The sequence below is a fragment of the Styela clava genome, chromosome 6, assembly GCF_964204865.1.
Source record: "Styela clava chromosome 6, kaStyClav1.hap1.2, whole genome shotgun sequence".
Classification (NCBI taxonomy): Eukaryota; Metazoa; Chordata; class Ascidiacea; order Stolidobranchia; family Styelidae; genus Styela; species Styela clava.
In genome coordinates this window covers 13,897,735-13,924,307 of record NC_135255.1, presented here as the reverse complement: position 1 = coordinate 13,924,307, position 26,573 = coordinate 13,897,735, and the positions used below count along the sequence as shown (strand labels likewise).

Genomic DNA, 26,573 nt, shown 5'->3' with positions numbered 1-26,573 from the left:
GCTTTGTGTGAAATTGTGTGAATTTTCGTATCAAAGATACAAAACGTTTGTTATTATCGTTCGTTCAACGTCTTCCAGTATTGTATTCATACGAATTACACTTCTTATTCGCGTTGTATTTTGTATGTATGAATTTCATATTTTATTTACCCCGTATCTATATTTGATTTTAAAGTATTCTTTTAAATAAATACATTGTGACAATGTGGAGCAGCACATTTAGGCATAAAAATAAACTCTCCCACCCCAGTGAATAATTTTCAATTTTATCTATGTTCCATGTTCCGTTTGACAATTCCAATCTCTAGGCAGAATCAAAATCATCTAAATTGTTATCTCTGAAATTAATCATTTAGTGAATCATTATTATGTTTTGTAAATATATTATTACATGTTGATATTGATAAGTCACCAATGCCACAATCATTATTATTAGATCTGATCATGCACTTTTCATATGTGAGTCATCACTACTACATTTGGTTTGAATAAACGTGGGTTGGCTCGTAAGCTAAATCACGTAATGCTGATTATCGCCGTTGATACACGTCGAGGTTAGACTTTGTCTGGAAAAAAATCTCCCATCAAATATGGTTTAGTAAATTCATAGTAATTCATCACTTTATTAGAAATACTACATACGTCTTTCAATCTGTCTTAGTACAAGAGATGCCATTCGGAACCACGATCTTTCAGGTGGATCGCCTATTCAAAAAATTGGCTCATCTTATTGGATCATAACTTTGGGCAGAGTGCTTCATTTGACAATATATCATGGCAAACTTGTTTTTTTTTCATATATTTTCACCGTTTTAGATCATTGTGAATGTATTACCTAGTCTTAATGTTATGAAATGTTACGTAAATTAGCTTAATGTTATGAAAATGTATGATCGATAATAAGAAATGATAATGGTCTGTATTTTTCAGTATTTTATTTTGCCGTTTCCATAATATAACATAAACAAGAAGAGGATTTCGGATAGATAATTTGAGACTTGACATGCGACGTTTCCTGTTTATTCAATTTGCAGCCAAGTTGCGTTTTTCAAGACGACAAGTTTATGTTTATTGGCCGTCAACAAGAGATGATGAATCAACGAATTTTGGCAAAATAGACCTCAAAAAATAGATAATACGCAAATTCTGAGTTGAATGTGTATGCTAACGTAAGATTGGTTTAATGATTATCTGTTAAATAAATAATGACTCAATCTCTACATAGAATTGAAAATAAGTTTCCCGTTCGAAACCAATAGTTTCAAAGCACATTGACTCTGGACTTTATCACGCATCTGGCATTTTGACAATGTAACTCGCCATGTTATCATGTTTGAATTTGTTTAATTTGACGCAAAAGTTGCGAGAAGTTTGTCACTTTTATTTTTCACTTCATTGCATACAGCAAACCTTATCATACGTCGCAATATAACATCTGAAGTAATGTATTTTCCAAATGACTTCAGTTCCTTTCCCTACTCGGGTGGATCAAAGATTTCTAAATATGAGATTTCGTGCTCCGTGTTATTTTTAATTTATGCCGTAATTCAGAAGTGTTCAATCTTTGTTACAGGAAGGCCAGATACAAGTAACTGGGTGGAGCCGCGGGCCGCACCTAGAAACTCTACCTACGAAAGGCTCTGGATACGAAAAATCCAAATTACGAAAATTCATGTCGTAAAAATATTGCTACGTAAGATTTTCTACATATGCGAAAGGCCGAAAACCGAAAACTTAAAAAACGGGTGTAGTGATATTTGTTTATTTTAGGTTAATTTAATGCAGTACTTGAATAAGGGGTGTCCAATTTGAATATAATAATAGCATATCGTCTTTCGTGTTTATAAGAATACCGAATATGGCGCACATATCCTAGCGCCGCCGTTTATCCAAATTGTTTTTTAAATTGTAGGACATGTAACGTAAATTATCCAAATGTTCTGAAAAATGCGGGATCGATAAGGAATGATAATAGACTGCATTTTATTTTTGTTGAGTAGTTATTGCATTTCTATAACATAACATCTTAAGTTTTACACAAAATCTGTAGCTACTAGAAAAGGCTTTCAGATAGGTCATTTGGGACTTGACATGCGATGTTTCCTGTTTATTCAATTTCCAACCAAGTTGCGTTTTTGAAGATGACAAGTTTATGTTTATTGGCCGCCAACAAGAGATGATGAATCAACAATTTTGGGCTAAATAGACCGCAAAGAGTAAATATTACGCAAATTCTGAGTTGAATGTGTATGCGAAATTAAGATTGATTTAATGATTAGCTGTTTATATAGATAATGACTCAGTCTCTATATAAAATTAAAAATAAGTTTCACGTTCGAAACCAATAGTTTCAAAGAAGCACATTGACTCTGGACTTTATCACGTTTCTGACATTTTGATAACGTAACCTATTGTGATGTTACCGGGTTTGAGATAGGTTAATATGGCGCAAAAGTTGGGAAAAGTTACCACTTTTATCTTTAACTTCATGACGTACAGCGAGCCTAATTGAACTTCGCGAAGTAGAATTTTTCAAATCTAAATTTCTTTTCGAAAACTAGAAATTTTGAACGCAATTCCTTTGCTCACTTGGATGGATCAAAGATTTCTGGGTATGAGATTTCCTTGTCCTGTTGTTTTCGATTTATTCCGCAGTTATATTGTCAGGATTTCACAAATTTGGAAGAATAATAATTTACGGTATTGATATTTAAAACAATACCGCATTGATATATGTCCATATCCTGTATTTAATCATTCATACAGGAAATGAAGATATGTCTGGAAGTTTCAGATGCCTACTTTCCGATATTGTATTGCGCTGAATCATTTATCCAAACCAGTTGATGGGGGATGGTACACCAGGCTAACGCTTATCATTGCCCAATTCATGTGAGAAGGACAAAGTGAAAAAAAGAACTCTCGCCGTTCAACGACGTTCGATTTCAACCATTGTTCGATTACGGTCTCCCCCACTATCAATGTCTATGTACCAGAAGCAATAAACTGGTGATCTATTTTAATAGTCGAAATGCATTATTTCGTATGACTTATCCAAACTGTTAAAAATATACACCCTATTTACTGTCGGCAATATTTAGCTTGAAAACATCAGAAAATCAATTCTGTTAACAACATTAGACACCTATTTTACAGTAGCTAACTCTGTATATTACGATATCTCCTTTGGTTCATCGAAAAATATCTCACCGACTCACGATGCAAAAATCAGGGCGCACAGTACATAGTTAGACTCTAACCATATAGGCAGAACAGCGTTTATAACTAGGTATATATAGCAGAGTCCCTGAACGAAAAATTTTAAAGAGAACATGGGAACATAGAGAGATCAAAATGTTCAACCGGACCAACGAATCAAATTGACGATGTTCATTTGCGATATTCTTCATCCCTGCGAAGCTGTGCTATCTTTAGTTTCTGACTTGTGCAGAACTGGCTAATTTTGTGTCGAATTTCTGATATGCAAAACTCGGTAGGACACAAATGTGTAGCAGATAATCCCATCAGTAAAGTTCAGTTGGGATTTTGAAAACCGTTAATCAAACGGTCTCCATTTTATTCGAAAATCACCAAGTTTAAAATGCGAATTGTAGTTATTCACTACATTCGGAGGATTAATTGACAATAAGAAAAAAGATATTAACAAATAAAAATACAAAACTACAGAACAAAGAAAGGGTATTGCAAAAAAGCCGAATTTTTCGAAAAATGAAAGTAAATTTAATTTCCACTAATGGAAAGACACCCATTAACCCTGTCGTTGACCACGCACCTTTTTAATAGTTCTCTGTTTGTTTTATTTTTTACAGTTCGACAGTATTTTATTCTAATTTATTTGCTATATCAGGTAGTCTATCTTAATTTTTTATTGCCTCCTCTTTCATAGGTTATATTCAGTAGCAGCAAGAGTGAAACAATTAGTCCGAAAAAGTAAAAAAAAAATTGTCTCAATTACTTTATGTTGTAATATAAGTTTATATAACAATGTGTGACTCCCAATATTTATCATCTAAAGCAGGGGTTCTCAACCTGGGGTTCGCGAACCCCCAGGGGTTCATGAGAAGATTTCCAGGGGTACTTGGATGACAGTCGAGTTTTTGTATGTTGCTGTTTTTAATATTCTTTATTACTACCATGGGAAAATGCGTGCCCATTGAAACTAGACGTCAATTGAAACGTAGATTTTCCCTGATCTTGCGTTGTTGTGATTATGACGCAACAATGTGAAATTTAAGGCTTTGTGTACGAACTGTAAAATCTCTAAAGACAGCGTGCTGCGAGCATTGGAGAAGTGATTATGCTTATTGCAACGTGGGAGAGATTTTAAGAACTCATTAGTTAGGCAGACGACAAGGGCAACAATATCAACAACACGATTCAATTTAGTTACATATGGTCAATCAATTGGTTTTGCAACAAATTTTTAGTTAATAAATCAGTATATCACAACTAGTTCGGTGTCTGATTACCGGGGGTTCGCGTTGATTGTATCGTGACTCTGTATTGTATTCTGTACATTACAGAAAAAAGGTTGAGAACCCCTGATCTAAAGTCTAAACAAAGTATTCTCTCAAGTTTGAAGTATGGGCTAGTTTTGAGCAATTTGCTCATTTTATTTCAAACATACTGTGATTTGTACTTTATATGTTCAAATTCACATCGGCCATTAATTATATGCCTAAGTACGCTGTGTGAAGTTCCCCGAATCTTCATTTTGTCGCCCTTTTGCGACATCAAGCGACGAAATTTCTAGAGTCAGTAACATCCTCCATCTCCTTATACAAATGGTCGATTTCATCTTGGTTTGCTTTTTCTAAGTCTTTGCGGGACTCGTTTTCCGCTTTCTTCTTCACATATTTTGATGCAGGAATTTCAAACCACAAAAGAGATGATGCTGTTATAAAACATATTGATGCAACGACAAAGCTCCAGTGATAACTTCCAGTCGAATCATATAAGGCACCTAAAATATTAAATTCATATGTTATTTTAGGGGGTAACGTAGCTTCATATCAGCTTTCGATATACAATATCATGGTTCATTTTAACGTGTCATTTTCTTTAAAGTTTTAAATTTATGCTTTCAAGAGAAATTTATTTTTTTTCAAATATAACTCAATCACTTTTACTTAGTTAAATACAGAAATTCGCTCAAATTGAAGGCTACGAGGTTTATGGCAGCAAACACAAATTGAAAATTAACAAGCATAACTCAATTCTTCAAGCTTCCTTTCTTTCTCATTGTATGGACTCAAATACCATTGTTCTGTTTACCCTTTGCCATAATATTTGCAGTATGGAAGAGTCATTATTGATTTATGCTACAAATATGTACTCGACATACCACATGCTTCATAATTATAATACAAATTATATATTACCTCCAATAGGCGGTCCTAACATTTGACCCAAGCAGCCACTGAAAAACAAACAAAATCCGTAAGCACTTCGGAGATTTGCTACTCCAAGAGTGTCCACTGTAACAGGCAATATATTTCCTTGCCAACTTCCTGATCCTAATCCAAACAGGATGCAGTATATCGTCATTCCCAAATAACTCTTGACGAACAAACTTATGATTGTAGCAGCAGCCATTATAGCAATGTACACTTTATGTAAATTGATCTTTCGAAAGTTTATTCTGTCCGCCATGAAACCTGATGATAACTGCGCAGTTACTTCAGTTATTCCTATGTACGAAATGAGAAAGACGGATTCGTATTCTCCGATTCCCATTTTCTTAGCTCGAGCCACGGTATGCACCAATGTCATAGAGTAGCCAAACTGTGTTAATACTAAATTAGCAGTTAATATGAGCCACAGTGGATCTTTTAAAAGTCCGAATGTTAATGTCTTCTTATTTGCTGGCTGATAAACTGGCTCTATATGAGGGAAATGTTCTACAATCAACGATTCCGTGACTCCGCTACTTTGGACCTTTTGTTCGATTTCCTTCTGCAATGCCCGAACTCGATCCTTTTCAGACAGTTTCCGTCTATACCAATTTTCATTTTGATTCTTGTCGTTGCCATTGCTTTCTGGGAGCATTGAACTTTTTCGGACGCTGTGTCTCCTCATGGTACTTCCAGAATCAAATTTCAGTTCCTCTTTTAAACGGAGTGGACGCAACAATAATGCGCACACAAATAAATGTAGTTCAATTCCACCTATAATTAGCAGGCATCCCTGAAAATGATTTAAAATAAAATCGCAATCTGTCTTAACGGAATTATATATTTGAAGAACATAATGAAGCAGATATAATACCTATACAGTGCTCCGGAAGTACAAATTTTGAGCGAACAAGCACGTTGAATCCCATTTTTACCATACAGAAATACGGTTATATATATAAACGATATTTTACAAAGAAATATGACATTTCGAGTTTAGTAAAGTAATTGGTGCTCTGCCTGTTTACATCCTAGGAACAAAATCTCTGGTTTATCAATTCAGTGGTGGAAACCTTGTTCAGTATGTCGTGAATTATATGGCTTCTCTAAACGAAGAGTTATCGCAATAATCTCCACAGTAATAATTGTGTGGTTGAGGCTACGTCCCTTAATACAATTGCTTTGAGTTTAATATCTCACCTGCCAACCGTACTGCACAACAAGGTATTGTATAAGTGGTGCTAGAAAAAATGTTGCTCCTCCACCAGATCGAGATAAACCATTAGCGAGAGATCGTCGGACTTTGAAATATCTCCCAATCATCGTCAATGCCGGAAGGGATGCCAGAGCAAATCCAAAACCTTAAAAACAAATAGAAATATCTTTGCTTTTGACATATTTTTCCTGCCTTGCTAATGCCGCTGGGATTCGCGTGAAAGTGGAAAGGATGGAATATTGCATTCAAATCAAATTGCACATATATATGAGGTTATTTCAAAGCTCAGTGGCAAAGTGACTTCAATATTTTTATCATCAACACCGTTCTTCGTCTTGATATTGAGGTTTAGTGAAGGCCGTAATTGCCTTTGTTACATCGGGTTTGCATTCATATGCATCCCAGTCGTGGGCTGCGCCCATGAAATGCGAGCCTATATGTAATATTGCGCAAGAGTGCCTCGATATCTACGCTTGTCTAAATGCATTAAACACCCGTATCCAGGAAAGCTACTGATGTTGAGGTGTGGAATAATTTAGTTGAGACATTTGTAAGTGATCCGTGTCAGAATTGGGGCCATGATTTAACGCGAACGCATGTTATATACACACACGATCTTATTCACCGAGAGTACATTATTATGTCCCATTAAGTTATAATAACTTTTTTTGCATTTCGCTACCGTCAACCATTTATTTCATACAGAATATACCTTTATCAGTTGATTGAGAAAATGTCGTTTTATATGCACGCGATGTGGCCCATTTACAACATTCTCGAGTTATATTTATGTTTAAATAAATGACAAGCACAAATTAGTTTTTGTTTTCCTTTATAAGTCACACACCTGTTACACATCCCAATGACGCGTATAAAAAGTACGGTGATTGAGCAAACTGACTGATGATCAATCCAATAACAACAAATACTGCTCCTACGGCCACAACTCTTCTTTCCTCGAATCGATTACTCAATGCAGCGGACAGTGGAGCTGAAGATATGAAATTAATATCATGTGTTGCCCACCAACAATAAATTAACATGTTCGAGGCACTAGTGCTTAAGTGTTTATTAGGTACACTCGAATAGTTCTACACACTAATATCCTAAAATAAAAAGTATAGAAAATATTTTTGTATATTACCTAAGTACATTGGTATCTCGAAGAGTGGAGTTTTGTTTGCACCGTTGCGACTATTCTGAGAGGAACTTTTTTACGCGTACATATCATTGGGGGGAGCTGACTCCCATGACCTTATGGTCGTATCGCTCCCCCCAGTCTATACCGAATTAACTTTGTGTATATTGTATATATTATTTTATATACCATTGTTCGTTTACGGTTGACAAAACAATAAATCTCTCTCTCTATCATGGGGAATTTGTCTATTCAGCCGATAGGCCCTGTCGGCAATGTTATAACGTTTAGATAACGTCTCACCTTAGAGCCCTGAATTGCGGAAACCTTTTCGAGCAATTTTGTTTTTACGACATATACATGAACTCGTATATTTTGTCCGAACTCGTTGTTTTCATGCTATTTTTATGATGTTGTTGACTTCGATGCAAATATTTTTTTACTTACTAATAACCATAACACTTGCCTTTGGGCATATAGCTTTACTGTGCCGCATCTGCAAACTGCACAAACTCCGCGTCGTTTGCGGGATACGCATTGCTCGTTTCAGTTCCGACAAATAGGAGATGGCATAATGTATGTAATGTGATAGTGGTACTCATGCCAAATGAATTTATTATTTCGAATGTCCAAACTAAAGAGATACGCTTTACAATGTCTTGATCAGAGAGATTACATTGTCAATATTATACAAGTTAAATAAGGTTACGTAATATTGGAGTCGATATTAGTTTTGTTCTCGTATGTACCTAGATATTGTTAAACTGTTCTTATCTTTGTTGAGATACATGCAATATAGATATACACCATTTACATTGTCATTATCGGTTACCGCTCTCATGTCAAAAGTACCGCTGGGAAAATTGTTACCTTCAAATGCAGTTTGTTATCTCACTGCTCCCTAGAGGGTGATTAATTCCAATTTTATAAGCTATTTGAAAACGAAGGTAAATAAGCTCTCTGCCTTGTGAAATACATTGATGTAACTTGACAGATTTACAGCTATGTCGGTATGCAAATTTTATGACGTCATTCCTGTGGTCTAGGTCTCAATGCGTTTTGTGGGATTGGGCGCTACGTTAGTGTTTTTCTTTCAACTGCAAGATATATTGCAAATGTGCCCAGTACCGGTAACTTAGATATCTGAGTATGGTGGTGCATTAACAGACCAGATATAACCATGTATATTCAAACCATAGACATAATGGCGATCACATAAGCACATTCCTACGAAGCCTGTACAGTTTGAAATTTTGCTTGGCTGTGCCCTATTAATACATCAGAGTAGATTTAAAGAGAAAATTTGAACTACCTGCGGTCGCTCTCATTGACAAAGAAATTGAATTGATCCAACTGACTGTTGCACTGTCGTATTCGCTGAATTCTGCTTTGAATTCTGGATACAACACTCCCATCGATTTGAGCATACCTAGTACAAGTACGTTGTCAATCCAAACCGCAAGTACGATTACCCAACCCCATCCTCCATCAGGTGGCTCCACGTATCTGAAACAACAAATTCGATAGTGGACAAAATTATTTTAGTAGGTTTTATGGCGATCAAAGCCTCGGAAATGCCTTTAATTAACTCTGACAAAGACTAGATAATTAAAATAACTATTTTTATCGTAAAGTTCTTACTTCTTCCTGTCTACGACAACAACCTTCGAGTTCAGTCTTGATCTAAATTTCGGGCCATTTCCGTTTGAATGAATGTCGCCATGTCCATTGGTACTTCCTGCAAACGTTATGCGCTTTTCCATAGCTTTGTCTTCGATAGCCATTCTTTTTCTTGGTATACTTCGAGTTACTGTTTGTAGTTAATGCCTTGCTAGATAAGCGTATTTTATTTTGCATGCTCGGTAATACTGGTAAAATTGAAAATATCCATGTTTCAGTTGGTTAATCAAAGTGGAAGACGCCACTTGCCGTGTGATTCCATTTCCGATCACCACAAAAGATCCACATTACAGTTTTCTGTATTTATTTGGTATGTATATGCACACGAAATAGCGCTTTCATCGCTGGGTCATTATCATTTAAAAAAAGTAGGCGCGAGCCGCAGTCCGAAAGGGTTTTGTTTTAAGCGCGTCCTCACCTCCAATAGCTAGTGCTAATCTACGACTTTGAGATATGACTAACATAATTATTATTAAAGAAACTAAAATTCCTCAATTTGTTGAAATGAATCTCCCTCTAACATCTGCTTCAAGTGCCTTTGTGTGATATTTCTCTCACTGCGGATTATCCAATATTTCTGAAGTGATATACGGCCTCTTTAAATTTCGTCTCAAAATATCTAAGCTTGGATGCAATAACAACACATATCAGTAAAAATCATGATGATTCGAGTATATCATAATATTTATAGAATATGGCGCCGACGCCTACCCAGTACAATTTGGCGTGATGTTGCACAGTAAAAGGCAGTTTTATATTGTACACTTTCGATCGATTGAAATAGTGTACAGCAATTAAAATGGGTCGACGTAATTCATCATTCTTGCTGATATAAATTCCGACAGCTTTAAGAGTAAATCATTCATCGCCCGTTTCCATTCGAATCTACTAGTTTTTGCGTTTTGTTCGCAAACACACATCGCGTGGGCCGGGCGGCTTGTTACCGTCAACGAAAATCTATTATATCTTTTTATTCAAAATTTCAAATGATACAACAAAGCAGCTGACTTTGCGTTTCTGCTATTTTCGTGTTTTGTTTAGCTTCAAATATTTGGATTGATCGTCGTTAATGTTTATTCAATGATAATGCAGCTTGCGACTTTAAAAACATAATTGTGTAACACTGTCGAGCACTCATGCTGCTATTTACGAAATACAGATTGATATTTACCACATTTTATAAATTGAAAATGCCCGTAAACAAACCGCCGCCCGACTTAAAATACAAAAGAAACACATATCACTTGGACACATTTCAAATTGTATTAAAATTTGCCTGGGAAGACACGAGATGATGGAATTGTAACCTGTGATCGCCTTTTCGCCTAACACTTCATCCCCTGCTGGGCCTACTCATTTCAAGAGCTTATCTTGATGACATAACCTGGACATATGTAAATTTGCAAACATATTTGTTGTTGGTTTGAGCGCGTGTGCGGTTAGTGGTATACTTTTTTAAGAACATTCTTTCACTAATATGTGGATGCACAGATTTGTATTATACGAAAATTGAATCGCTTTATTCGAATAAAAATTCGTATTGCAATAAATTATACTAACGGAACATGGATTTAAAAATTAGGTATTAACTATTATGTATGAATTTATTCTAAATACATACATATATATTCGAAAATACATAATCGTCGGTTTCGAGCCGCTGATGTTGTAAACATGTAACATTTAAGACGATATCAACAAGAATCGTCTGCATCAACTGTAGGTTCGAGTAAACAAGATTTACGCAATTCGAAACCACGTGTAGTTAATGATCCAAGATATGAGGTTATATTATATAACGCCTTTATTTACGATTATTAGCAAGGTTGTAAAACACTATTTACCATTGGCTCGTTTGACGTATTCGGACTTCGCACTTCCAACAGACTGGAAATATACAAACTCTGGAATACTTCATTTATCTACATCTAAAACCAGATTTCAATAAAAATCAAATTTATTTTTAACATTCAATCAAGAATGTGCACTCAAAACTCAGAACAATGGCCCGTCCAAATTGCAAATTTACGATTAAATAACCTGAACTTCGTAAGAGGTTCAACGAACTCAATTTTAATGCGAATAGGGTACATCATTATCATAAATGTCTTACCACCAACTAACTGTATGGTCTACGGCTCTGCTTGATTTTCAATGGTCCTGAACTTCGTACTACCGTTTACTTGAAACCGAATGGTTATTTGGCGATCACGTCAGTGCGCAGCGACTTGTACATTTCCCTCGCCAACTAGATAAAACATATGAGACTAATGACCATTCGGACCGTTTCATATCCATCTCATGAACAGAAGAGTAAAAATCAGTCGTTAAATGACTTCTCTATATTCTCTCGTTAAGTTCTAATTGCTGAATCAGGGCGTTTACTCGCCACATTTCAATTCATTTGGTGTCAGCTTGTTAAACATTATGACTCGCAAATGCAAACGAAGCTTATAACGACAATTTCACAATTCTATTCCAAAAGATTTTTGACCAGAGAAACTGTTGACGCGGAAAGATAAACTTCAGCAACTAATAAAACTTTACCATGTCCTCACATTCAACAGCATGTATAATATATATTTCACAGTACTCTTTTTTGGCACATATTGGGACGTACACGCTTTTACATAAGTCTTTATCTTTTTCATTTAATCCATCATATAACCGCCAAAGCGAATATTACTGTATTAGGTATTTCGTTTATTGAAATTTTTGAAATTTATTGAAAAGCACTATCTTATCGATTTCCGGCTAAAATTTTCATTAATTTTTCGATTTCATTTTCTTTTCCGCCTAAGCTTATGCAATGCCTAAGTGTTTAATATGTAAACATCGTTCGGGCTCAGATATCCCAATAAGCCGAATCAACATTTTAATGTAAAATAAGGTTGTTTTGGGATATTTCTCTATTTTGTATATACATATTAGATATTCGCCCATATCATCAACCATAAATGTAAAAGCTTGAGAATTACGCGAGAGTAATAATCAAATGAAATTTAAAGCATTAATGTGACTCGTGGTGCGTAAAAGAATGAGAACTGAATAAATTTAATATCGGTGTTTGTCATGCCATATTCGTTGTTTGTGTTTCGCAATATGTACCATGTTTGTTTCATACTGGAATTCTATAGAAACATATCGGCGAATCCAGATGCAATACAAACTACGACCAAAGTAAACTTTTCATTGAACAGTTAAAATGAATTCATACCAACGTAGGTGATTATTTTACAACCAGCTGTTCAACAATTTTGCGATGTCTTTCGCAATTTATGATGACGAAATTCACCGATGAATCAGTTGCGTTATGTTTAGCTATCATTATTTGGCCAAAACCGCAAGAAAATACCATGCAAGCTTACACATTGATTTACAAAGAAAAATATATTACATTCATATTAGTTCAACGCTTGCGAAATTATTCGTGATTTCCAAGCTGCGAAATACTTTTTAAAAGGGAAAATTATACCTAATAAATGAGTTACATACATATTCTGAGGCGCTAAAATGAGAAAAAGGTCATTGTTAACTCATGCGACGCACACGAATTTGGTGACTGTGGCAGAGATCACAGTTTATTCATAATCTCGTCATAGCATTTGAATATCACTTTTTAATCTGGACTGCAAATGGTATGCCCTCAAAGTAAATTACTCACCTATATTTTTATAGTTGTCGGAAATTGATGTCGAAGCCTTGGCGAAAATATTATTTTTTCCATTAACTACTACGTCTCGAAATAATTTTTTTCCTGATTTAAATCTTCTGCACTACATTTGTAGTCATAATGACTGAAACCATGCTGTCTAGAACTCTAAATGTACTAAATTTGAATGCGAATCCGATTGTGTCGTTGTTTTTAATATGGGTCTTCATCGCGCAAAAAACTTATAGGGTCCTAGCATCTCGCAAACTAATATAATATTAACCAAGTTTGCGCCGTTGATAAAGTGCTGTATTTAATTTCCATTTATTGACGGTACATGCATGACAGTATCCTATACTCTCGAAAATCTAACCTTTGTTTTTGGTCGTCATCGATCGACTGACTCATGAATCGTCCGCTGAAATCAGCTGATCTTCATCGAGCTGCGCTCTGTTGCACATCGCATCTATTGTTTACAATCGATTGCCGGGTCGCCGCTTCATGCGAGTTTACGAGGTGAGTTTTATGCGGTTGTTGACGGCATTACTTACATTTTGAATCTTTGAAAATAATTACACCGTTTGTGATATTTCTTTCTTTATTTCATTATCCTTTCTTCATGAACCCATTTTATCTGCGTTATATTTGTATCCAGGGTAACAATTTTTTGCATAATTCAGGTTACTGTAGGATTTGTCATCATTTCTTGGAATGGGCAACCAATGTTATACAGTGAAATACTTTCGTCCGGTTACTAGGTTGGGTCAGACAGAGAGTTGCTACTAAGTTAATTCTAAGTGCATTCATGTTTATGTGGATGGCAGAAAAAGCCGTCGCCGATCAACACTCATTGATGTTTATTGTTTATCCGACCCTTGACCCCTGAAAGATTCTTCCTATACTTAGTATTTGAAGAAGCCTATTTCGAAAGTGTTTTTGAAAGTTGGCGAACTGGTCTACGATGGCAGAAAAAGCCGTCGCCGATCAACACTCATTGATGTTTATTGTTTATCCGACCCTTGACCCCTGAAAGATTCTTCCTATACTTAGTATTTGAAGAAGCCTATTTCGAAAGTGTTTTTGAAAGTTGACGAACTGGTCTACGTCACCCTACTGATAGATGACTTAGTATATCTAGTACAGTGATCCTCAAACTTGTATGATCCATGCCCTCCTTCAAAGACCCCCTGCTCTTCAATAAAAATTACCTAGTTTTGCATTTAACGAGTTCCCATCGGTTATTTGATAATAAAAAAGCCAATTTAATTAATTTACTTTAAATTAATGAATTTATCACTAATGGTTATCTAACGAAGGCTTTTCCTCGTTGATCCACCTTTGGGGGCGAGGACCTAGTTTGAAAAAACTTGGTGTAGTCTATCGCAGCTTATTGGGACTAGTTTTTTTTTGATTCATTCAACTAAATTCTTTGTAAGACGAAATACCCAAGTTTCGGACACGCAACTAAAAACTGAGTATTAGCTAGCAAAACCACGAAAACGACCTAATATTCACCATCGTGTCCAAAAATGCCTGCGCGGGCTGTTAAAATTTTTTATTGTTACGTCACCTTCGATGCTTTGGTGATTTGCTAATTGAATGGAGGTAAACAAGGATGTAGATGTCCTGAAAACATCTATTGCGCCAACTGTCGAGTAAAATCTTTTTCCTATACGGTTAAGGTGTTCAAATAAGTCATCTGTGAGACACTAGCTGCAAGAATGCCAGATGAGATATTTCAGCGAACATTACAATTCAGCAGTATCTTATCGATCGTACCACTAGAGGCAGTAATGAACAATATTTAAAATTACAATCGGTTGCAAACAGATTTTTAGAATTTGCCACTGGATCGGTTATGTTATATTAGTTAAATACTCATTAAACGATACTCTTGAGGTCGGCAAAACACCTTTATATTATCAGTCATTAGTATTTGAAAAAATGTCAAGTTAAAGGGCAGTCGATTTACATGTCGTAAAATGAATTGCGCATAATATCGCCTGCGTTCAAACAGCAATTTTTGAAAGGTGCTATAAATCACAAATTCACTAAATTCCTTGTTGTAATGGAATTTGACAGTTCTGCCTTCGTGGACAGATCCGAAAACCTATGTATTAATTTTTGCAATAAGCGCGTAACGTATTGAAACTGATTTTGCTTTTCAACAAATTTAGCTGGAAAAGATTTGTAGTACACACATATAGGGCAGTGCTCACTGCTCAATAACAGCAGATTACCGATAGACACTTAGCACGTGGAATAGTGATTTATCGTGGACTTTTTCAACTTTTGGTGCCGGATAACAACAAAGTAGCGTTTTTATGGATTTCTAATTATGATTTGAAGTATTGCTAATAGTATTAATAGCATTTTGAGTCACAAATTTCGTGTTACAAAAACATACACTATAACAACTCCCGTATCCTCATCAAAAGTGCGTTTACTGTATACTACGCAGATAGAAAGCAGATGAGAGACAAAATGGGATAGCATAGGACAGGGTGGTCCAAACTCAGGCCACGCGGTCCACATGTGGCCCGCCGCTTCATTATCTGTGGCCCGCCGCTTCATTATCTGTGGCCCGCGTCGCATTTTCTGGAGGGTAAACAGAAAATATGGATATGGGAGGGAAAATACCACAACGCTTGCTTGATATATCTGCAAGTTGTGTCGGTGACAATCTAAAACGGCATTTTCTCCTTATGACACTTTCTCTTTTACGAAGAGTTTGAAATCCTACACTAAATTTGAACGTTTCAGTGAGTTTTTTCGGTGGTTTTTGCAAGTTTTAGCTTGATAAATGACAAATAATGATTAATGTGTTTGGACAATAAAGTGTTTGTTTTGTATTGGACTGTTTACGAATTCTTAGCACTATTGTGGCTCGCGAACAATACAAAAATAAAAGTGTGGCCCGCGAGGCGGTCAACGTTGGACCACCCCGGCATAGGACATATGAAAATGTAATTAAATTCTTTCTGTAGGATTGAGTAAATATATATATATTGGAGGAAAGAATTCAGGGCAATAAGTATGACTTGCTCATTGGAATCAGATACACGGAGTAATGAAGATAGACGCCAGACTAGCGACGTTGCCTAGTGAAAATCCTCTGTAACTCGAAGAAAACTCAAAAAATTAAAAATAAAAGGAATAACAGCCACTTTCGGTGTTTTATAACGATTGTTCGCTGACACTGCTAAATTTGAGAGTCGGCAAGGCGGATGAAGAGGTGACCATGCCAGAGAGGATTATTGAAGTCTTCGGCGTTGCAGAGCGAGTGAATAACGTAACCGCTTGCAGGTCATGATTCTACTCCCAGCCCATGTACCTTGAAGCTTAACAAATATCCATCCGGCGACAGCACGATTGCACCCGCGTATATTTGAATTAGTATATTTCTACCCACAGATTTTATCATCATCAATTCCAGACAATGATGCGTTAGGTAAACTTTTATTTGATTTTGGAATATGCAAATTAATTTTGTCGCAACGTCGACAGTATTCAAGATAATAACGTAATTAGATTAATTGTGAATAACCGTATTAGTTAATGCGAAACACATTTTACACGATCTAAAATATATATATTGGATTAATCAACTTTGACCAAACAATGTTTTCTAAAAATATTTGTGTTAAATCTGGTACGTTGGTATGTATTCCTATTTCGTTACCCGTGGCCCCTGACCAGCCATTAAAATTGCTTGGCGAAGTGGCGGGTGTATATCGTCAATTTAGATTTTGACCAAGTAAAGAAGTAAAAATATATCAGGTTTCTGTCTTTAGAACTAATCAAGTAAAAAATAAAATGACTTACTTGAAACTCAAATGATATGTGTAAAATATTCTGAAAGTCGGTTTTCTCGTGAGGGTTGAAAAGTTGGAAAATTAACATAATATAATATAGCTATATTTGGATACTTAAAGATTTTAGAATTTGCGACACTTGGTTTCGCATTTCAACTACCGACATAATCAGTTCAAGTAAAAATTATGATATCGGCATGCATGTTGCCCCTTTTTTCAAGAAAGGCTAAAAAAAGCTAATTTCGTTTCGAAAATTATACTGCATGCATGCAACATAATCCGTACGCCGGATGAAGATGCTGATAATGATATTGCGAAACGGTATGCGATAAAATATAAAAACAATTCAAAAGTAAATATAAAGTAAATTTATGTGACTGCCTACCGTTTAGATGAAATAGTATGAAGCTAGTATAAATAAATGAAATCCAATCTCGCTGACGAAGAATGCACAAACTTTGCGGTGCCATAAATGTTGCAAACTGCACTTGCTTCTATTTATAGAATTCTGAAAGCAAACTAATCTTGCTGCTACAAGTAAATACAGATTTTTAGGAACGTTTTTTTAAATTCCGTCTATGGATCAGAATGCTCAATCAAAGGATGCATGACAGATGAAGCTAGAATTCTATACGTTGTATTTCACTGCAGAGGTTTGGCAAATCATATTACTGTATTACTTATATATATTATACAATATTTTAAGTAGAATAATTATGCAACAATTTGTTATTATTCAGTATAAAAAAAAACTAAAATATACACATTAAAAGGTATTCGAACAGTTTCACTAATTTGGAATGACAGTAACTTCCCTTGTGTCGCCTCTTCATTTGTATATGTTGCCTCATTTGTATGTATGTATTGGAACCTGATGCATCGTACTGTTCAGTCCTTCCTTATGACATTCGCTTTTGACTGTGTGGAAGATTTTATGCGAGATTATGGACTAAGATTCATGGCAGCAAGATTTTCTTGACTGTTTGATCTGCTTACTGTTCTACTTGAAGACCGACTCGATCTTCCTGAATAGCTTCCATAGCTTATCCTTTTCTTTATTATTTTTTCAAGTGGATAAAGTCGTAAACCAGTGTCCCTGTCCACAATGCTTCTCCTCATCAGCTCTTTGTATGTTACATTTTCTTCTGTATTTGGGTCAAAGAAGGTTTTTGTATCATCTCCTTCGTCATCTTCAAGCTTTTGCTTCAGACGTTCATCCAAAATTTCACGCTTGATGGCGACATCTAATGGGACTCTAACGTTTATCCTGTGGTCAATTATACCTCCAGTTGCGCATTGAGCTTCTAACAATCTTAAACCATGAGATTCCACTACCAGTCCTTTTTGCATTGCTTCATATAAAGATAAAACATGATCTGATGCGCGAAATTTATATCCGATTACAGCCCTCTCAGCTCTAAGTAACACGGTTTCATATACTTTATCCAACAAACCCAGTTGTGTGGCTTCCTTCACAGACATTTTTCTTCCAGTAACCGGATCTATAATATTTCCCGTCGCCGCTTGAGCTTCCAAAAGACTTATTGCTGTTCCTCGTCTTAATATTCCATCTTTTGCTGACTTGAAGATAGACTTCTTTTCTCCAGTTTCGGCAACTAATATTCCTGCAATAGGTTCTTCTCCGCATAAATATTTCCTTAACATTTCTGGTATTTCTTCATCATCATATGTATCTTCTTCTTTTTGTTTCTGTTTTGCATTCATTATCTCAGATTTTATTTCATCTGCCATTTTCTTATTGATTATACCAATCTCTAACAATTGGGACAGTACAACTGGTCGTCTCCATTCTCCTTGTAATACTATGCCATCATACGGTTCCAGCTCTTCCTTCGAAAGTTTTTCATCAAAAAGTTCGGTTTCTTCTCGTTTTTGTGCTACTTTGTTTGTAGGTAATTCGCTCCTGTTGGCATGGTTTATGGTCTCAGCTTCGGGAGACACCACCGTTGGCTCTGTTGTTTCTCTTTCGACAGAAGTATTACTGACAGGGTGTTCTGCTTTGGGTTCTGCAATAATAGTACAAATTAGCATAAAATGTGATATTCGTTCATTAGAATGTTTCGAAACGGGAATATCGTTAATCTATATAGTGTCTGGCAATACAAACACAAATTGAACTGACTGTACCGATATGAGCGTGACGCATTGATGTTGTGTACAAATATAGCTAATGTATAAAAAAGAGATGTTGTATTTTTACCTTCGTAAGCTTTGTTTTCTACACCTGCGGCGGATGCTTTTTGTTCTTCGGATATTACTTCCTGTTTGATAATGTTTTCATTTATTTCCGTTGCTTCAATCACGTTTTCAACGTCAGTTTCGATCTAGAATATGTAAATGTGTGTGAAAAATAAGGGATAAATAGTCCTATAGGTTGCGATGGAAACTTTTCATGCTCATTTTTGATGTGACATTTAAAGAATGAAGCAATGCTCATGTAATTGAATGACTGACAGTTAATAACTCGGCCCAATTTATCTGAGGTTAATATGATTCATGAATGTTTTTCACATGTTGACGTAAACATATATATATTTTTTGTAATTATCCCGCCCCTATACGCAGGCTTGAAAGTACAGCCTTAAAATTGTACAGTATTTGATATCAGCAGATTACAGCAATTGACCAAACAGCTGGTTGGTATAATGAAATGATAATTTTTTACAACGCCAGATTGTAACATTGTACAAGTTGGATAAAGTATATTTAGCCAAGTAGCCCGGGGACTTGTTTCGGATATTTTTCATTCCTAAGGTTCTTGAAAAGCAGACTAATAGCTAAATTGGTGCTGGATAATTAAAGGTTTAAACTTGATTTAATTGGAAATGTTTCAACTGCTGTGGTGATTGGTATGACATTTAAAATGATGTCACTTGGATACCTATTTGGATGAAGACTCGAACGTTCACGCCCAATTCGTGAAATATCGTAGCGAAAAGTTAGGTTTTTATCGCACTTCGAAGATTTGATAGTGTTCTTGAACGAGACTGCTGAAATGCTAACACTAAAATAGAGCACTTTATTCCAGAACCCCATACTGAATTACATCGATATTTTATCATGTAAAAGCACAACTTTGAAAGAGCACTTATGAGTAGTTAATACAAAAGCTTTGGGTGATTTACAGCATTGACGCAATACAATGTTTGGTTTGTCAATTATTCTGAATACTTTTGCATTAGTAACATTGCAACATAAGTATATAAAAGTCAAGTCAAGTTTATTTTTTCCTACCAGTAAAATCAACAAAAATCGAACGCAAATTGCGAGAGAATAATAAAAAAAAATATATAATAAAAATATATACTAATACGCTAATATGACAGGTAGTCGGATGTGTTTACATTTGAGCATTGTATTGGCTTTGTTAAATCGATAATTTTCTTTTAATTACATTTCATACCTTTTCTTCGGTACCATTTTTCATCTCTGTCTCCTGATTCGAACCCTCTGCTTCTTGATAGCTGGGATTTGCTATTCCATTCTCCTGTTTTTCTTCTAGTTGTGATTCGCCAATGTCTATTTTTATTTCTGGTATATTCACCCTTTCTTTCTTTTTTTCTTTTTCTATGACAAAAATTAAAATATAGTCTTAAAATTTTAATAATCAAAGTATTTCAAATAACGATCACCTGAAAAGTTATATTTATTCTGTCTAATCGATATAGGATACTTTGTAGAACATGAGTACAAGTAGGATTATACTATTCCCATTCTCCCAAATTATCCATCTTCCAAATAAATCAGAATTCCAACAGTTTTCTTTGGACAAGCAAAATTAAAGAATATTATCATTTTTTGTCATAATTCATTTTCCATCAAGTTCATAATTAGGCTACTTGTAGTTCTATAGTCACTTTACATACTGTAAAAAAGTAGTGCCTCAAATATTGTCCAATTTGTATCTTTATATTTTTGGTTAATCTTAGTTATAAATTGTGATATGTTTTGCAATTTGGTTGTACCTGTTACTTGTAGAAGTTACCTGTTACTTGTAAATTATCTACAGATAGATAATGTGAAATAACATTTCGAATATTGTTATATCTGATAAAATATTTACATTCTTCCTACACATGTTTAGACTATCTTTCGAAGAACACCAGTTATTGTCTAGCCAGATGAAAAAAATTCAATCTTAACACAGTGATTTTATCTTATCGCGTACGTTAATCAAAAAATTAAATATACAAAGTTACCGTGTCAGTAGCATTGAAGTGACTGAACCTATCTCAACTATTTTTTTTCACTTTCCACGTAATATTCCGGACACGATGAAAAATAGTTGAGACATAGTGATGTTTCATTTAGATGCAATATATGGAAGATTAAAAACTCTAGCCTGTCGTATAGTCTATTATTATATTGCAATATCGCATTGTCTAACTTTGATTTAATAAGTTTACTTACTCAATTTCCTTTTGGCGATGAATCGTCTACATGACATGCATGATATCAATACAAAAGATGTTGTAAATAAAAATCCTAGAGATATCGCGATTGACAAAAAACTTTGCATACTTCCAAAAGTTTATTGATAACTTCTCGTACACAACAATTTATTTTTTTCTAATTTTCTGTATACTCCAAGTAAGATACGATAGGCTACAGCGCGTTCCACTTCTCTTTCTATAGTACAAACGCCAGTGATTATGGTGATTTTAAATTATCAGTTTCTGAATACCAGATCACTTTACCTACAAATGAAAAATTAGATCAATTTTAGCGTGAACTTATTTTTGATAGGCTTGTGTCCGTGTTTCTGTTTGATATTCATGCATAATTATCGTCGGATATTTTCAAAGCCTTATAGTCAAAATATTTCTATGAACGTCAATATCGTTCAAGTATAAATCAATTATTGTGTTCTGTCTATCTACACTGTTTGTTTCTATAAATTATACTGAAATAAATCGTATGGTTAAAACAAAATTTCTTAAAAATCTGAATCGAGTGAAGGAAATCATAATATTCTCAGCGATCTTGATATATTGATAAAATACTGCATTCATTTCTGTATTATCACACAATATGTCATTCTTTATAACGCGTTCTGTTACAGTTTCGATTCCAATGTTGATCTCCATACCTTCTCAAAAATGACCACTTAGATTTGCCAACACATCAAAATATGGTATTATCATTCGCCAGGCTACGGTACTTAATTTTAATGATTTCTAAATTGATAGCTTCATTTAGCGTCATAGGCTATTTGAGTATACTTGCTAAGCATATAGGCAGCATATTGTAGCAAAATTGCTGGGTTTGTGCTAGTTTTACGTTATTTTGACTTTACTGTACTTGTAAATAGAAAAGTATTCAACCATAAATTTTATCCTATTGGTAAAGTATATTAACGGGTTATATTATTTACTTTTCAAACTTGTTGAACAATAATTAGTCCGATCTGAGTTAATTCTATATATTCAATAGCTGATCTACATTTTTGTTTGAAATAAATAACATAATTTATATAAATTGCCGTTTACAATAACAGTTTCTAATTCCTAAATATAATGAATTCCGACTAAACTGCCATTTTTAATAAGGCGGTTTTAAATATCACTCTCTGTAAACGTCGGTCTGCAGTTAAAGATGTCTACTGCTCTGGACGGTGGTTAACTCTTCCTGTATAATTTTTCATCCTATCATATTATTAATTGATGATTGGATATTTAAAAGTTGTTTTAATAAATGTTTTCGATGCTTGCTACAACTTTGATATACTTATTCCCTAAATCATACTTTCTTCATTATTCTTTTATAATTTTTTTAAACTCTATAAACTCTGTTGAATGTTTTATATCACAATAGTTTTCAAACAAATTGATACTATTTTACGGGTTTTACGGCCTATACCTCACCAATATTCATACCTATCAACTAATCGCTGAACTCTAAATTTCACCCTTTCTATGAATCCACCCGTTGTTTGGATTTCTTTCCAAAATCCCGTTGGTTGAGTCTGTAACCCCACCCTCTCTGGCAGTTTCTTTGCTGCTACAGGTGCCATCAAATGAGATGCGACACCGCATCAGAAATTCGAGATAGCAGCTCGGAATTTTCCTTATCTCGACCATTGCCTCAGGGTACTTTGGTCGGTTCACGGTTGTGTTTTGTAGTTTTCTTCGTTTGATCCGCAAGTACATTTACGAGTGCCTTTAAGTTAGAAATACTTTCACTTCATCAGTTCTGGATTATAGTGTATTTTGTTCAATGTTGTTAAAATGATTTACACGCATTTACAGCCGTTCTAATCATAAAATCGTGGTTGGAACATTTCCAGTCTATGTAGTCTATGTGCTTTAATCACCACATGTACTACACACACACTTCATAAACAACAGGTGATAGTTACTAAACTGACTCAGAATTTACATAGCCTACTGTTTGAATTTAGCACTAGTTTGGGCTTGTAATAAAAATCCCTTTTTTGCCTATCAATAAGTTGCTCGGTATTGTAGGTATTTAGCGTGGTAGTGAATTTTTGCTCTCATAAGTCATAGTTTTAAGATTTTCATCGCGGAACCTCTTCTGTGCTTATCTAAATAAATAAACTTATACTAACTAAATAAAGTTTTCACGATCTCTCAATCATCAGTTTATCATTAAAATATGCATTGTATTTGTGGTCAGAAATATTTGATAAACGGCATTAAAGCCATGAAGCTGCTATCATCGTCATATCATTGCGAAGGATGCGGTAGCAAAACAATGATTAATGGGAACCATGAATTCCATTTATCGAGTACGCTGGAATTGATAGTTTACATATTGCGAAATAAAGCTTTAATTCATTGATTTAAAGGTCGAAACATCTCTGTCTAATCCTTTTTCTATTTCCCACAGGTAGTTTGTTAGTTTCATCAATATATATATATATATATAAACGTTATCTTTCCAATTGTTCAAGTCTATTCAAAGTTGATTCATTACATTTTTCTAAGTAACCTTTCCCATCTCATAAAAATATATACATTCGATATTCAACAACACAGTTGACAAAACCATAAAGTGCTAAAATAAGTTTGATATGTGTATTTGAAATTAGCCCGGAGGCAAAAACTTCAATATGACGAGTAAACTGGATCGACCTATCACTTTCCCAATTGAATCATATTTATTTAGCTATTTACTACTGACACATCATAAATGTGTCTCAGTTGCGAAAAATATATCCTAGCCAATTTCACTGAAAGCATCAAATGTTTTTCCATCTTAAATAACGGTCGTTTCAAATATATGATCCATTTTTAACAATTTTTTTTAACGATACCGGATCTGTGAATTGCTGTTATTTTTTTACGCTGCTTTTACGTGCTTTGGGAGTGTTTAGATTATTTTTAACTATACATGTAGATATAAAACCGAAACGGCTGTGTTTTAAGGGCAATTAAACATTATAACGCATCTAAGAAAATTTATAAAAATGAATTCTGATTTGCACATTGTAACTAAAAACCAATTTTGCTATTTTTGAATACGGGTAATTTAATAATTTTAGGTTTTGATTTTTCTACCTGCCTTTCCAGGAAAAAGTAACTGTTATTATACTTTACCAGTTCTATAATCCTCTAGAAATGAATCGACATAAAATGTTATTGGAAATGAAACTGTGGTTTAATATCTTCGAATGTGGTATTCTCATGACATCAATTGGACCACAAACATAGAAATGTGAGATCTTAAGTGCAGCATTTTTCATTCTTTCACTCGAATACATATTTGTGGATTATGTAAAATATACCGAACTAGTATGATACAGTAATCATTATCGACAACAAGGTTATTTCAATATTTTCAGTAATGGAATTTAAAATGCTTGCAAGCTATGGGACATATTTACATCCAAAGTTTTCCTTTTGATGCACTGTAGATATATTCATTTATGTATGGTGGTGTGGAGTAAATCAGTCACATCAACGCCTTATATTGTTTCTCATCGAATAATTTTCCCAGAATCATAAAATGCCCCTGTGCTCAAATGGGCATATTCACAACAGCTAATCGCGGATTTCCACGATACATCAATGTCGTGTGTCAAAACTCTGTATTCAATTTAATCTCCATTCATTACACTAATCGTAGCAATTCCATTTGCGAGTTTTCTTTGTAAGAGATTTTATGCCTAAAGGGGTTCACTTTACATATTCTCGTAGCAACTGAAGAAGCGTCATATATAACCTTATTAAAAAAGTTGAAGCTGTTTCAAAAAATTAGACACGGCAGGTAAAAGCCGATTTATCACTTCTAAATACCAAACCTTAGGCTACTGATCAATTTCTGGGAGTTCAATTCTGAAGCCCAAATATAGTGATTCTGAGCGCCTGTTACCAGTTTTCATTTTAATATGATGCGGCGAAACCTGAATGAAAATCTATAGCTGATAAATATCGCTCTTTTTCTGTGTTTATGTTCAGAAATACAATACCAGATGTTACAATACATATTTCATTTATTTTGGTAAAAAATGAAAAAAAGGTTTCAAAATATCAATAATAGATGCAATATATAATACTCAAATGACAATTTAACTGAGATAATTGCAACATAAAAGCATGCACAAACGTTTCTTGCTTTACTTAATTAAAATTTGAAACGAAACCTTCTTGAAACTTTTAAGAACAATCATTTGATTTGGACAACTTATGTATTACTAATTAACAAAAACGGTGTATTTCGTCATTTGATCGATTAGAAAAGGAGGCAATTTCCGATTTTAAAGCACATGATACGGATTCTCTTTTTAGTTTCTTCCTTTAAATAAAAAAATTCTCAGTTCCATGACAAGCTAAGAATTCGTTTAGTTATTTATTGCAGACTGTGCATGCATTACAAAAAATGTAACAAAAATTAAAAAAAAAGTGTCGAAGAGCAATATAAGGAAGTAAGGAAGAAATTGACAAAGGCTTTGGATACGGAATCGTTAGCAGCTTGATGATGTTATTCTCATTGCTACATCTGCTCCCGATCTCCCGACTAGAAATCTCATACGATCTCCTGATAGACGGAGTTCTTCCATTGCACTATAAAATAAGAGTATATACTGTACATTGAAAAACGTAAGAAATCGCATTTTTGTCTTGGGCTATCACCTTGATAACAAACTCGAGTTATATAAGAACCAAATGTTTTTAAATATTCTTATAATAGTAAATAACAGTAAACAACATACAAGACACCAATTCTAAGAATATTGAATGTTTTCTTCCAGCGTCAAATGACAATTTAAACGCCGTGTGATAATACCTTGTTGCACTTTTAACCCTTATAATCAGTTGTCACTTCTCAGAATGCAACAAAATGTGTATAATAGATAAACATATTTAAAGCTTTAGTAAACAAACGATCATTATGTATCTAATACCCTTTTCGATTAATCGTTCCATGAGCAGTGAAGACGAGCTTTGTAACGATTTTTGTGGTTATTTCACGCGATGTTTGTTTGCGAAATATTTTAAATTAGATTTAAGTGGAACCGCAAACCTAAATCACAGTCATAAGTGTAAATTTTATTGTGAAATTACGTGAAGGTGAATTCCCGTTTCATAATTTTTGATGATTAGAGAATAATAATACAAAAAGGAAAAAAAAACTTGGTAATTCTAAGGGTATGTGCTTTACAACAAAATGAGCT

At 34.5% G+C, this 26,573-nt stretch overlaps 4 protein-coding genes across 10 annotated transcripts in view; 1 reads left to right on the top strand and 3 right to left on the bottom strand.

Moving 5' to 3' along the window:
* Nucleotides 1-26,573, top strand: part of LOC120331002 (uncharacterized) — a 141,389-nt gene that overhangs the window by 61,802 nt on the left and 53,014 nt on the right. The gene's annotated exons all lie outside the window — the stretch shown is intronic.
* On the bottom strand, nt 3,510-13,240 carry LOC120331000 (monocarboxylate transporter 5-like). 2 transcript variants are annotated; one of them, XM_039398013.2, is made up of 6 exons: nt 13,113-13,240; nt 9,081-9,274; nt 7,478-7,621; nt 6,615-6,775; nt 5,403-6,207; nt 3,510-4,984 (listed from the first exon to the last, which is right to left on the bottom strand). In XM_039398013.2, exons 2-6 carry the CDS (start codon nt 9,193-9,195, stop codon nt 4,755-4,757), a joined length of 1,455 nt encoding a protein of 484 aa, XP_039253947.2. In that variant the 5' UTR covers nt 9,196-9,274; nt 13,113-13,240; the 3' UTR covers nt 3,510-4,754. The 2 variants fall into 2 exon arrangements, with proteins under 2 accessions (XP_039253947.2, XP_039253946.2); XM_039398012.2 differs by lacking the exon at nt 13,113-13,240 and adding an exon at nt 9,410-10,054.
* On the bottom strand, nt 16,548-21,626 carry LOC120331001 (desmoplakin-like). The gene is made up of 4 exons (XM_039398014.2): nt 21,347-21,626; nt 20,340-20,503; nt 19,137-19,260; nt 16,548-18,942 (listed from the first exon to the last, which is right to left on the bottom strand). Exons 1-4 carry the CDS (start codon nt 21,453-21,455, stop codon nt 17,858-17,860), a joined length of 1,482 nt encoding a protein of 493 aa, XP_039253948.2. The 5' UTR covers nt 21,456-21,626; the 3' UTR covers nt 16,548-17,857.
* LOC120330994 (ras-associating and dilute domain-containing protein-like) overlaps nt 25,380-26,573 on the bottom strand; it is a 31,721-nt gene continuing 30,527 nt past the window's right edge. For all 6 annotated transcript variants that reach the window (XM_039398000.2, XM_039398001.2, XM_039398005.2 and 3 more), the window contains one exon: nt 25,380-25,962. In XM_039398000.2, coding sequence (XP_039253934.2) covers nt 25,863-25,962 — 100 coding nt within the window. In that variant the 3' untranslated portion in view covers nt 25,380-25,862. The remainder of the gene's footprint in view (nt 25,963-26,573) is intronic.

Excerpts from the sequence above, each read along its gene's own strand:
- LOC120331000 (XM_039398012.2), bottom strand. The coding sequence starts at position 9,552 with ATGGCTATCGAAGACAAAGCTATGGAAAAGCGCATAACGTTTGCAGGA. Across the intron at positions 6,208-6,614 it reads TTGTGCAGTACGGTTGGCAG|GGATGCCTGCTAATTATAGG; the intron begins GTGAGATATTAA and ends AATCATTTTCAG. Across the intron at positions 4,985-5,402 it reads GTTAGGACCGCCTATTGGAG|GTGCCTTATATGATTCGACT; the intron begins GTAATATATAAT and ends TTAATATTTTAG.
- LOC120331001 (XM_039398014.2), bottom strand. The coding sequence starts at position 21,455 with ATGCAAAGTTTTTTGTCAATCGCGATATCTCTAGGATTTTTATTTACA. Across the intron at positions 20,504-21,346 it reads CATCGCCAAAAGGAAATTGA|AAAAAGAAAAAAAGAAAGAA; the intron begins GTAAGTAAACTT and ends TTTTTGTCATAG. Across the intron at positions 19,261-20,339 it reads AAAATGGTACCGAAGAAAAG|ATCGAAACTGACGTTGAAAA; the intron begins GTATGAAATGTA and ends TACATATTCTAG.